Source organism: Pelobates fuscus, chromosome 1, assembly GCF_036172605.1.
Source record: "Pelobates fuscus isolate aPelFus1 chromosome 1, aPelFus1.pri, whole genome shotgun sequence".
Lineage (NCBI taxonomy): Eukaryota > Metazoa > Chordata > Amphibia > Anura > Pelobatidae > Pelobates > Pelobates fuscus.
Window position 1 is genome coordinate 257,517,962 of NC_086317.1, and position 13,864 is coordinate 257,531,825.

General features: G+C 38.1%; 1 protein-coding gene across 2 annotated transcripts in view; it reads left to right on the top strand.

Annotated features, from left to right (window-relative positions):
• LOC134612363 (NADPH--cytochrome P450 reductase) overlaps positions 1–13,864 on the top strand; it is a 68,761-nt gene that overhangs the window by 39,265 nt on the left and 15,632 nt on the right. The window contains exons 1-7 of one of the 2 annotated variants that reach the window (XM_063456710.1): positions 907–1,276; positions 3,109–3,157; positions 7,278–7,406; positions 9,912–10,061; positions 11,594–11,718; positions 11,890–11,979; positions 12,591–12,689. In XM_063456710.1, the coding sequence (XP_063312780.1) occupies positions 1,230–1,276; positions 3,109–3,157; positions 7,278–7,406; positions 9,912–10,061; positions 11,594–11,718; positions 11,890–11,979; positions 12,591–12,689 (689 nt within the window). In that variant the 5' untranslated portion in view covers positions 907–1,229. Of the gene's footprint in view, positions 1–906; positions 1,277–3,108; positions 3,158–7,277; positions 7,407–9,911; positions 10,062–11,593; positions 11,719–11,889; positions 11,980–12,590; positions 12,690–13,864 lie in introns of those variants that run through there. The other variant, XM_063456701.1, reaches the window with a different exon arrangement.

Below are 13,864 nucleotides of genomic sequence, written 5' to 3' on the forward strand. Positions count from 1 at the left end.
GAATTGTTAGCTGTGAAGTGAATGTAGCGAAGAGTAACAGTGGCTATTTTCCTCTTTTTGTACACTGTGGGGCTGACAGTAGATTGAGCCTAAAGTTTTTAGTATTTAATCTGAAAAATCTTCCCAGCTTTCTATACTAAACAAGTTGACGTTCACTGTTAAATATGATTTTATTTATTTTTTATTTTTTTTGGGTCGGTTTTAAAACTTGGATATACTGCAACTTTAGATTATTTGAAAATTGTAATATTCAGATAATTGTATTCATTAGTTACTCTCTTTTACACAGAAGAATTTATTTATTACTGGTATTTATAAAGCGCCAACAGATTCTGCATCGGTACAATATAATTTAAATTTTGTATATGTGCATTGATTGCACATTTAGGAGCTTTCTCTCTTAACCTATTGGCTTAGCCAGTATTCTGCATTATTTTAATCTATAATTTATTTGCTTCACCACAAGACTTGTATAATAATTTTTCTATTTAAAAACACATTTTTTTTTTACATTTTTTTTTTATGGATCCTGAAATAGTTCTCAACATTCTCACCACTACATGGTTAAATAACTTGATGCATACAGGGCAGGGACGTATAAGACAGTCATCCACTTCACAACCCCTTAATAGTTGGGAACTAGATCAGCCAGTGAACAGAGATGCTTAGTGGGTGTAATGCTGGAGCAAAGTGTGTGAGACAGGGGAACCCGTCTGATACAAAACAGTTTCCCAGGAAACCAGAGGGTGGCGGAAGGAAGGGGAGTGTGGATTTTCTTGTTCTAAACAGATAAAGAGGAAGAAAGGAGGAGGAGGAGGGGGAGGAGAGGGAACTAGGGAGCAGTGGACCTTGGGATCTTTCATTCTCGCTTCCCATTCTTTTTTTTTCATTTTTGCCAGATGTGAAGGATTCTTTTACTTTTCCTTATTTGCTTTTTTTTTTTTTTCCCTCTTGCTCTTATGTTGCTGTTAAGAAGTCTTAAAGTCCCCTGTAGGGGTGTGTTGAAAAGGCTGACATGGAAATAGTTGTCTCTGACCGTGAAAGCGTATTCTGCTTGCTTATTGCCCTGGTCTCTCATGCGTGGTATACTGTGAGTATTTAAATATGCTCTGAAAATGACAGGAACAGAAAGCCATCTACAAAAGGTGCTTTATACCATTTTTGGGCTCTATTTATCACCATTGATTTTTGTGCTTTGACAAGAAAGTGGTGCTGCCAAAAAACCAAAGATGGGATGTCTAAGCTCAGTCCCGCAAGAAGAGGTCTCCTTGGCAAGGTCAGTTGGGTTTTGTGGTAGAAACATAATTGTTGATCAATGTGGTTTTGGCCTTTGTATGTTTTTGTAGATGGGTGTATGTATGTATGTATGTATAAAGGCATGTATCTGTAAATGAGTGAGAGACCAGGCTAAGGAGGTGGGGGGAGTGAGGGCACGGATTCAGCTGAGAAACTTGGATTCCGATAGTTTCTTGGTTTTGTTTCCAAAGCTGTTTGAACTTGCTTCTCATGAGAATGTGGGTCTCATATTTCCTCTCTTGGGGAGTTCAGCGCTGACATGGTGTGTGTAAGTGTAAGAGCTGTTCTTTCAGAGCAGTTAAACCATCAAACTGAAATTTAGTTAAGCCCTCTCAGATACTACTGATGTTGACCAATCTGTGTTTGTTTTTTTTTGTTTTATTTATTTTTTTATATATATTTTTGTACAGCATTCCTATAATTAAAAAGAGTAATATTTTTATATATATGCTTGCTTATTGCCCTGGTCTCTCATGCGTGGTATACTGTGAGTATTTAAATATGAGTATTTATATATAAGCGCTACGGAATCTGTTGGCGCTATATAAATGGCAATAATAAATAAATAAATATATAATTTTTTTGTTTGTTTTTTTGTTTTTTGTAAAAGGAGCAGAGGTATTTGGTAACTACACCACACACATTTGCAATGATCAATCAGGTTCTATGTTAACAGGATCTAGACTGAATTGGCAGCAGGCATGAAACATAACCATTTTGTGTACAACCGTAGACTAAACAACATTCTTTGCATGTCCATTGACTTGCTTGGATTGGAGCTTTACATGCTACTTGCCAGTTTGGGGAAATGTGCAGATTAATATTACAGTGAAGGAAGCTGGATTCATGAGAAATTCTGTGGGTTTCCTTAAATGTATGAATGAGTGCTGTGTCTGGTATAAATAAATTAAAGAACACTAAATGTTCTTGGGATTAGGAGATGCCCATCACTCACAGCCAGTACACCAGTGATTAATGCTTATGGCTGACATTTGCAAAAACACATATAGGAATGATATTTACTGGGCTACCAACAAATATTTGAATACAAGTTTAAAGAGTAAAACACGTGAATAAGGCGACAAAGGTAATGGGTTTTAAACTTTGTTAGCGTAAATTCTCTCTAATATCTTTCCAGCAATTGCTTTTTGTATAGGTCTAGGAGTGTCTGTGTGTAAAATAAAATGTATATTTATTTGCGGTTATCTCTATAAATTAATTCCATTGACTGCAATCTTAGCTTAGTGGCTTTGGAATTATATATATATATATATATAGTATGTTAGTTGAATCACCTGGCTTCTCTCTACATCTGTGCAATCTGTGGTTTATTTTACTCTTAAATTAATTTTATTTTGTATTTTTTGTAGGCTAGCGATATCTTGTCCAGTCTTTATAAGTAAATATGTTATGTTATGGGAATAAAAGGCAGAGGGGGATACTAGAAAATAAGTTCAACATTGTTGTGTGGGGGTGAGTGGGTGTTTATCAGTGAACTTCATGGTGCAGTGTTTTCACTAAATGTATTTTGAAGTTATCAGTTTGGTCCTGAGCCTTGTGGTTACGCTGGTTTAATTGTCAAAATGTCAGGGCTGCACACTCTGGACAGTGCCAGTTAATTTGCTTGCATAATTTGGTGTTTATGGACACCTGTGTCAAATGTAAATGATGGCTTCCATAAAAGCTGGTATTCAAATGTTGGTTACTAGAATTGTTGGGTTGCTTCATACTGCTGTTATAAATGGTTAGAATGTGGATTCATCTCAGAGCCATGAGACCTTGTCATTGACCTATTTTTTTTTTCTTTCCTAGGAATACCTCTGGCCGGGAAAGCAGCTTTGTGGAAAAAATGAAGAAGACGGTGAGTGTGACTACCATCTATACTCAGTCATTTTCACTATGTTGCAACATGGAGACACTTTGTCATAACCCTCAAACCTTTGCTATTTGCATTCCAGTGGTTTATGAGCAGAATAAAAACATTCTCACTGCATGTTTTTGTCCTGTTTCTCCCATTACTGTATGGTTCAGTCCATGTTAACAGGATAGGCATATTGGTGTGTATTTAATTTTTTTGTTTTGTTGGCTCCGCCTCATTTGTGCGAGGGTGTTAATATAATATAATATGTTGGGTCTGTGTATTATAGATTTAGTAAATAAAAGTAGGGACTACAAACCAACTCTGAAAAGCTTATATACCATTAACCAAAATGCACACTGTGCATTGTCGATCCTCAAATTTCATATGTAAGGCTGGTGATAAGCATATGGGCTGGATATCTCCACACTAGAAGAGCTTTTCCTGTCAATTTTCCTCACCAATACAAAATGTGTGTGTGTGTGTGTGTGTGTGTGTGGACTTGCAAAAGTATTCACCCCCCTTGGCATTTTTCGTGTTTTGTTGCCTCACGACCTAATTAACATGGATTGCTTGAGGATTGGCCTCATTTAATTTACAAAACACAACTTTCAAGATCTATAGCACAAAATAACATACAAAGTCAATGTGCATAACTATTCACCCCCCTAAAGTTAATACTTTGTAGAGCCACCTTTTGTGGCAATCATAGCTCCAAGTCGCTTTGGATAAGTCTCTATGAGCTTGCCACATCTTACCACCGGGATTTTTGCCCATTCCTCCTTGCAAAACTGCTCCAGCTCCTTCAAGTTGTTTCCCCTTAAACCACTCAAGTGTTGCTTTAGCAGTGTGTTTGGGGTCATTGTCCTGCTGGAAGGGGAACCTCCGTAGAGATTTTGCTCAAGAATATCCCTGTATTAGCACCATCCATCTTTCCCTCAACTCTGACCAGCTTCCCAGTCCTGGCTGCTGAAAAACATCCCCACGGCATGATGCTGCCACCACCATGTTTCACTGTGGGGATTGTGTTCTTTGGGTGATGTGTTGGGTTTGTGCCAGACATAGCATTTTCTTTGATGGCTGAAAAGTTCAATTTTAGTCTCCTCAGACCAGAGCACCTTCCTCTATACGTTTTGGGAGTCTCCCACATGCCTTTTCGCAAACTCAAAAGGTGCCATTTTGTTTTTTGCTGAAAGTAATGGCTTTCTTCTGGCCACTCTGCCCTAAAGCCCAACTCTTTGGAGCATACGGCTTATTGTCGTCCTATGTACAGATACTCCAGTCTCTGATGTGGAACTCTGCAGCTTCTCCAGGGTTACCTTAGGTCTCTGTGCTGCCTCCCTGATTAACCCCTTCAGGACGGAGTCAATAGTGCACGTTCTGATCAAAACAAAACGTAAACAAAAACTGGAATTTGCGCTATATGTCTGTTCACCCGTAGTTCCCCTCTTTCAAATTATATGCACCCACACTTATTATATATCATTTTGTTCAGGAGAAACAGGGCTTTAATCTATCATTAACTATTCATATATGGAACATCATTTATTATGAATAAAAGTAAAAAAAGTGAGAAAATAAGATTTTTTTTTTTAAATTTGCATTTCCGTCTGACATTTTAACTGTGAATGTCATAATACTGTTAGGTTTTACTGCAAAAAAAAAAATGCACATATTTGTAATCAGCGATGTCTCACGAGTACAACAGTACCCCCCATTAACAGGTTTTATGTTGTTTTGGAAAGTTACAGGGTCAAATATAGAACATTACATTTTCAAATTGAAATTTGCCAGATTGGTAATGTTACCTTTGAGACGGTGTGGTAGCCCAGGAATGAGAATTACCCCCATAATGGCATACCATTTGAAAAAGTAGACAAGCCAAGGTATTGAAAGTGGGGTATGTTTAGTCTTTTTTAGTAGCCACTTAGTCACAAACACTGGCCAAAGTTAGCGTTCATATTTGTTTTTGTGTGAAAAAAGCAAAAAACGAATATTTGGCCAGTGTTTGTGACTAAGTGGCTACTAAGAAAGACTGGACATACCCCACTTGCAATACCTCGGGTTGTCTACTTTTGCAAATGGTATGCCATCATGGGGGTAATTCTCATTCCTGGGCTACCATACGCTCTCAAAGGCAACATAACCAATCTGGCAAATTTCAATGTGAAAAAAATGAAATGCAAGCCTTATATGTGACTCTCTAACTTTCCAAAACACCATAAAACCTGTACATAGGGGGTACTGTTATTCTCTGGAGACTTCACTAAACACAAATATTAGTGTTTTAAAACAGTAAAACATATTACAACAATAATATAGACCATAAAAGTGCCGTTCGCTTGTAAAAAATGCAAAAAACGTCACTTTTACTTAAAATATCATCGTTGTAATACAATTTACCAGTTTGAAACACGAATATTTGAGTTCAGTGAAGTCTCCCGAGTAAAACAGTACCCCCTATGAACAGGTTTTATGGTGTCTTGGAGAGTTACAGGGTCAAATATAGTGCTTGCGAATTAAATTCGCTGCACTTTCTCCCTGTGTTGCCAGGCATGTCAATCAAATTTTAATTAATCAAATCACATAATTACGTTAAAAGATTATTTAAATATACATGTAGAATTTTAATATATATGCATTTATAGGTATTGAAATTCTACGTGTATACTAATGTAATCTTTTATGTAATTATATATATATATATATATATATATATATATATATATATATTTGCGGTTATTTGTATTTTTTATATATAGATGTATTTTTTATAGATATATAGATATATAGATATATAGATATATAGTCATTCTAAGTGTATTTTGTTACCGATATATATATATATTAATAACAAAATACAGTTAGAATGAAATTACATATGCATATATAATTTATATTAAATTTTGTTTCAATTATTTATTTATTTTATTTTATTTATTTTAATTATACGTATTTATATATAATATATATGTACATCTATTATATATATATATTATATATGTAACGTCATTCTAAGTGTATTTTAATATTAATATATATACTTATATTGTAAAATATATATTTAATATATTTTCACACTTGTATTTTATTTATTTTTTATACTTCCCACCAGCAGGGGGACTGTCTGATATTTCAAACAGTCCCCCTGCTGGCAGATCCACAGCCAGCTATAGGGGGCCATGTGATCGCTCTTTGAGAGCAATCACATGGCCCCCGGGGGCCTGATTTGCCGTGGGAGGGCTGCCTGGGCTGTGAGGCAGTCCTCCCGAAGCGGATCGCGGCGGAGGTAAGTACATCTTACCTCCTGGGGCTGCAAGCCGTTACGGCGTGCTATGCCGTCATAACGGCTTTAAAGCCCACTTAACCCGTGACGGCATAGCACGCCGTAACGGCGTTAAGGGGTTAATGCCCTCCTTGCCCGGTCCGTGAGTTTTGGTGGCCGGCCGTCTCTTGGCAGGTTTGCTGTTGTGCCATGTTCTTTCCATTTGGTTATGATAGATTTAATGGTGCTCCTGGGGATCATCAAAGATTTGGATATTTTTTTTTATAACCTAACCCTGACTTGTACTTCTCAACAACATTGCCCTTACTTGTTTGGAGAGTTCCTTGGTCTTCATGGCAGTGTTTGGTTAGTGGTCCCTGTTGCTTAGGTGTTGCAGCCTCTGGGGCCTTTCAAAAAAGGTGTGCATATGTAATGACAGATCATGTGACACTTAGATTGCACACAGGTGGACATCATTTCACTAATTATGTGACTTCTGAAGGTAATTGGTTGCACCAGAGCTTTTTTTGGGCTTCATAACAAATGGAGTGAATACATGCCAATTTTCTGTTTTCTATTTCTAATAAATAGTTTTATGTATATATTTTTCTCATTTCACTTCACTAACTTAGACTATTGTGTTCTGATCCATCACATAAAATTCAGATTAATAAAACATTGAACTTAAGGCTGTAATGTAACAAAATAGGTAAAAAGTCAAGGGGGGGTGAATACTTTTGCAAGGCACTGTAGATAATGTTTTAAGGGGACTAATGTATTTAGATGCTATCAAAGGTCTTTATGGAATTGTGATAACAACCTGTAAATTAATGTATTTTTTTGTTTGTTTTCCAACAGGGAAAAAACATAGTGGTATTTTATGGCTCGCAGACTGGAACTGGAGAAGAATTTTCCAATCGACTAGCAAAAGATGCTCACCGTTATGGCATGAGAGGGATGTCTGCTGACCCGGAGGAGTATGAGATGGTACAACTATAGAAGCTTTACTTGAATACAGTTGTGTGCGTGTGAACTGCATAACTTGATGATCTACGTGTATTTGCAAGTGTATATAATGTCAATGCTGAGGGGCTGAAATATTAGAATTATTGTTGGACCTAATGACTCCAATAAGATGGCTGCAGTGCCAAAATGGATCCCTCAACAATTAGAACGGACATTGTAGTCTGAAGACCTCCATTTGGCTTATTTTAAATTTAAATGTAAACCTGCGATGTGGAAAAAATGCCTTTCCAGACTATATATAACTTTTTTTTTTTTTTAAATTGCTTGTGTATTTTGTGTCTAGTTCTCCTTGCACTAGGTCATATGTATGGCCTTTGTGTATACTTTTTAGAATGGAAGTCCTGCTATGCACTCCAGTTTTGTGAACTTTTTGAGTTGAGGAGGTCTGGTTCACGTGTTAATTTTTGATTCTTTACTATTGGTGCATTTAGTACCCTGCCAATGAAGTGTCCCACACATTGCTTAACATTTTAACCATAGTAGTATCCTCTTTAATGAAGTTTGCGTGTAGCCTCTGCTGTCATGACATATTAATGTTGCAGATTTGTTGTTTGATAAACCTGCTATTAGGACACTGAATATTTGACTCCCCGTAATTGTCAGACATCTTTTGTAGATGAAACACACTGGTGATATGACTCGCATTCAGGGGCATTTGTTTGTTTTATTTACTTCACCTTTAAACTCCTTTCATATGACTATTCTGTGTTGTGCCCCCCCTCCCCTTATTGTGAAATTGATTAATCCTTATTGCTAAAGGGACACTATAGTCACCAGAACAACTGCAGGTTAATGTAGTTGTTGCAGCCCTGCCGTTCGGCGTCGCCACGCTCTGCATGGGGGACGCTGAATTTTCCTCATTTTCCTCATAGCCAATCCAATGCTTTCCCCATGGGAACATTTTGATGTCACCAAGGGGGCGGGGCCAGTGCCGGCAGGGGCTAAGGGGGGGGGGGGGGGGGCAAGCCATCTAAATGGTAGGTTTTCACTATAGGGTCAGGAATACATGTTTGTGTTCCTGACCCTATAGTGATCCTTTAATGTGTATTGGCATATACAAAAAATGACAATCAAACTTTAGCAGTTGCTAGTTGTACGGTCTGTTTGGAAACACAGAGGTAGATTTTTTTTTTTTTTTTTTTTCTTTTTTTTAAACTAATGCAGTATTTGATGTTTTCCGGAAGATGATTCCAGTGTTGTACAGCTCTATAGACTAATGCCATGCCATCAATTTAATAGCGAGTAAAAGTTCCAATGAACCAATTCTGTTAAGTCTCAGCCACAGTGTCTGAGCAGCATGTTTAATGCACATAGGCAAAGTCATTGAGAGCCAGGCCAGGAACGTAAATTGGTTTTGAGTTTTGGCCAATTTGGATATTTTAACCTTTACTACATGTACAATTCATTAGTTCTGCCCGGCTATAGGTTTTCAGAGCATGATACATGCAGATGTCCTTCATTTTTGTTACTGGTTTTCATTATTCTTTAGTATTTAGCAAGAGCCGGCATGGTCCACAGTGATTTTAGATCTTGAACGAAGGCAAGTGTATAAAAAAAGAACATTTTGATTATCGCCAGAATTCCCCTAAAAAAAAAAAAAAAAAAGTTCCAGACAATAAAATGATTGCAGATCTATTCCCAGTGACAATTGACTTTGTTCTGCTTGGTGCTTCGGTTGTCACATCCAACCTGTATGACCTCTGTTAAATTCAGTCTACTATAGATCTCCCTTTCACTCTCCCCCCTGCTTAATGTCATTGCATATTTTCGACATTGCGGCAGATGGCAGTGCACTTGTCTATCATGGCACATTGTCGTCAGGGCTTTTGTTTGCAATAGCCTGGATTTGTTGTCTCTTACTGCATGTTTAATCAATTAGTACATTCCTTAAAGACAAACAAATCAAGCTATGCATGCAAAGAGCAGTGCTTATTAAAAGCAGTCATCCACAAGAAGCCACCACTATTTGGTGGTCTTGGCCTTTTCATCCATGAAAACTGTAATTGCGCAATGAAAGACAGATTCATTGACTAGCTAGACATTCCTGAGTCTTATTCATTGCAAAGTTTTTTTGTTTTTTTTTAACTAGTTCTACGCCAGCATTGTTAATGGCCACCATGTGAAACGGTCATGAGATTAACTTAGAATAAAAAATGTCCTCTGTTAGTTTTTGATTTTGAAATATTTTTTTAAAAGTTCATTTAAGAGACTGTAAGTCATGTTTTTCTGGGTGTAGGGGCATCCATGAAGAATCTTTACTTATTTGTGAAGTAGAACACACATGTGCTCCTGCTGGCTCATGAGGCTGCAACCTTTAGTGTCTCTTTGAGTGGTCAGGATGGATCCCTCTGTGTACATATAGTCAGGATGAGTGTACAGTTGCCATATCCATGGGTTTTACTCCTCTAGCGTGTTAAAATAAATCCCCACGCAATCTTTTTAAATTAATTTTCATTTTTTTTACAGGCTGACCTAAGTCGTCTTTCTGAAATCGAGAATTCTCTTGCTGTATTCTGCATGGCCACTTATGGTGAGGGGGATCCTACAGATAATGCTCAGGACTTCTATGACTGGCTACAGGAAACGGACACTGATCTCTCTGGTCTAAAGTTTGCTGTGGGTATCAATTGCAATTTTGTCCCATGTCTGTATGTAAACCATGGAACATGGCTTTACACTGGTAAGCCACAGCATTAAAACCACTGACCGGTGAAGTGGATAGCATTGATTATGCTGTTACAATGGCACCTGTCAAGTGATGTGGTACATTAGGCAGCAAGTAAACAGTCCGTTCTTGAATTTCATGTGTTGGAAGCTGGAAAAATGGGCAAGTAAAAGATCTTGGGGACTTTGGCGAGGGCAAAATAGTGATGGCTAGATGACTGGGTGTGTGTGTATGTATGTATCTGACACACACACACACAGCGTCAAGGTGTGTGTGTGTGTGTGTGTGTATAAATGTGTATAAATCTGACACACAGATGCACGCACCTTGACACACAGTGTGTTTGTATGTGCCGGTGTGTATCTCTGTGTCAGTGGTTACTGTGTGTGTGTGTGTGTGTGTGTGTGTGTGTGTATATATATATATATATATATATATATATATATATATATATATATATAGTGTATATCTGACCCACAGATACAGTGACATTTATATATATATATATACACACACACACACACACACACACACCCTGATTCACACTGGCACATACTGAACCACCCAGCCCCCCCTACCTTTGGGAGTGCTGGCATGGAGTCTCTATGTCCCATTGGTCCAGTAGGGCTACTGGGCTGAGCAAGCGGTCCAGTGGGGCTGCTGAGCAGCTGGTGTGCAGCCGGCGAGGGAGCAGTTATCTCCCTGCTCAGTTCCCTCGTGCGCCTCTTAGTGATGCTGGAGCCGGAGTGACATCATATTCCGACTCAAGCATCACTGCTGTGTGCGAGGGAGCTGAGCATGGAGATCACTGCCCACTGCTACCTCGCTGCCATTTTGTTATTTAAACTTTTGGCGGAACCCCAATTGTGTTCTTGCGGAACGCCAATTGGGAAATGCTGCTATAAGGTATTGACTTGGCCTTTAAATTCCCCAGATAATCTGTGCATATGTGGGAAGTGCTGGAACAAATAATCTGATCCATGGAGGCCCTACCTCGCAACTTGAAGGGCTTAAATTATCTGCTGCTCATGTTTTGGTGCCAGATACTAAGACCTGTTCAGAGGTCGATTGGAATCCATGTCTCGGCGTATCATAACAGTTTTGGCAGCATTAGAGAGACCTACATGATATTAGGCAGATGGTTTTATTGTTGTGGCTGATGTGTATATAAAGTTTGTATTGGACATACATTGAAGCTTACCTCTCACTTTCCTGTGATATGACAGAATTGGCTTTGGCACATATTTTGTGGCATGTTCTCACTTGAAATAAAGTCTAATGTTCCGACTTTGACAAATATCCATAAATGTATGATTATGCATGAGGACAATATTTCTAGGAGTAAACAAACTCATATATATTTTTTATTTTTTTATTGTAAAATTCTCTGCAGGAGTCCTACGTATTTGTTATACAAGGTTAAATGTTTTTTCTGAAAAGGAACTCTGTTTTTTTTTTAACTCTGTCTATTCAAATATTTCAGGTTTTTGGACTTGGCAATAAGACATATGAACACTTTAATGCCATGGGTAAATATGTGGACAAGCGGCTGGAGGAACTAGGAGGGGAGCGCATCTATGAACAAGGCATGGGAGATGATGATGGCAAGTAAGTTAAGCAGCCGAGATAACTGATGGTGGCTAGTGTAATAGAAACCTAGGCTGTTTAGGGAGTTCTTCAGAACAAACCTTCTTGTGCTACATCTCTGCTTATAAATGTTTGCTTATTGAGTCCACGTCGAAGCAATGTTGCCTTCATATTTTTTTTTTTTTTTTTCAGTTTGGAAGAAGATTTCATCACGTGGCGTGAGCAATTTTGGCCAGCTGTCTGTGAGCACTTTGGAGTAGAGGCAACAGGAGAAGATTCCAGGTGAGCCTCAGACCATTTTCTTTGAAGCCTTCTCTAACTTGTCGTAAATTGCCTCGTTATCATATGCAGTACATGTTCATCAATGTACATTTTTTTACACGTGTTACATAATGCTTAGTGGAATTGGCAGATTTTGCCAGTACTAGCTTAGTGAATAAATAACTGTCATGTTCATATGCTGGCATTGCCATAATGTTAATACCATTAAAGTGGTAACTTCTGTATTGCCTTATGACACACATGAAAACTAGAGAAAGCTGATGTCCTCTTTCCTGGTAACTGTTTGATATTTTTACTGGTTCAGTTATGTATAGTTAAAGGAACACTATATGATCATTCTTGTCCCCCTAAATGTAGAAAATCTTACTTTTATTCCAGTCTGCTGTTGGCTCTGCCCCTGATCTGGCTGACTTGATCAGAAGTTATGATCTGAGCCAATCACAATGTCTAATCCATTGTCCTTATTACAAAGCTTAAATGTTATTTAGTTTAGAAATACATTCTGTGTGTGTGTTTGTCTTTTATGCTTGTGCTTGGGTTTCTGTTTTATTTTTTTACTTTTACCAATGTGTTTCAATTTCTCATAAATATAACTTCACCTGCTCCCACAGTATCCGTCAGTATGAACTTGTGGTGCACACAGACGAAAATATGAACAAAGTATACACTGGAGAGATGGGTCGACTTAAAAGTTATGAGACACAAAAACCGTAAGTATGCCTAGTTGTTTTGTCTGGCTTCACACTTGATCTGTGGAATGCAAGTTGGTCTCTAAAGATGGCAACATATGATTTGATAAGCGAAATGTTAAAAGAAGGTCGAAAATCCAAAGAAAGCATACTCCAAATATTTTCCTCTTACTGTAAAACTTACCAATTATTTTGCCAATTTAATATTTGAAAATCTGTTAAAATGATCAACTAACAGAATATTTTATTTTTTTTATTTCAACTTTATTTAATATCATCAGTTTTGACCAGCCAGAACTGGTCAAAATGTATTTTAATTTATAGGACAAGTGCAAAATAGTTTAGATTCAAAATGTATCTCAAATGTTCTCAACTTTCACATTGTATGGAAGTGTTTGCGGTTCTACTTAGCACCTTTGTTATTGGGGTGAGCCCCATGGATGAAATCTATTGCTCCCAGAACCTTGGCCAACCCTACCTATTTATAGAAATCCCTATTCATGGTATGCCAGCCTTCACTTATTGAGGGAAAGGGAATGAACATCTAACAGTGAGTCCTAAGGGCACTGAGGAAATGTCCCAGGCCCCTGCAGGCAAGGAAATAGATGCAAATTAACATCCATACCATCCAAAGTACTGCATTATTCCATAGGGACAATGGCTCCAAGTCATTGCTGACAAACTTAATGCTGGACATGATGAAAAGGTGGCAGAGCACACTGTTCATTCCTGTTTGCTGCATCTAGGGCTGTATAGCCGCAGACTCGTCAGAGTGCCCATGATTTCCCCTGTGCACAGCCAAAAGTACCTTCCATGGTGATGTGAACATCAGAAATTGACCTTGGAGCAATGGAAGAAGGTTGCCTGCTCTGAACAATTTCTTCTAGATCTGGCATTTATGTGGATATTACTTTTACACATACAACCTACCTAGAGATTGTTGCAGAGTACACCCATTCATGGCAATGGTGTTCCCTTATGGCCTCTATCAGCAGGATAATGCACGATGCCACCCTGTAACAATTTTTCAGGAATGGTTTGAGGAGCCTGACAAAGTTCAAGGTGTTAAATTGGCCTCAATAAAACTGAGCATCTGTGGGAAATGCTGGAACAAATCTGATCCATGGAGGCTCCACCTCACAACTTGCAGGACTTAAAAGGATCTGCTGCTCATGTCAGATACCACAGGCCACATT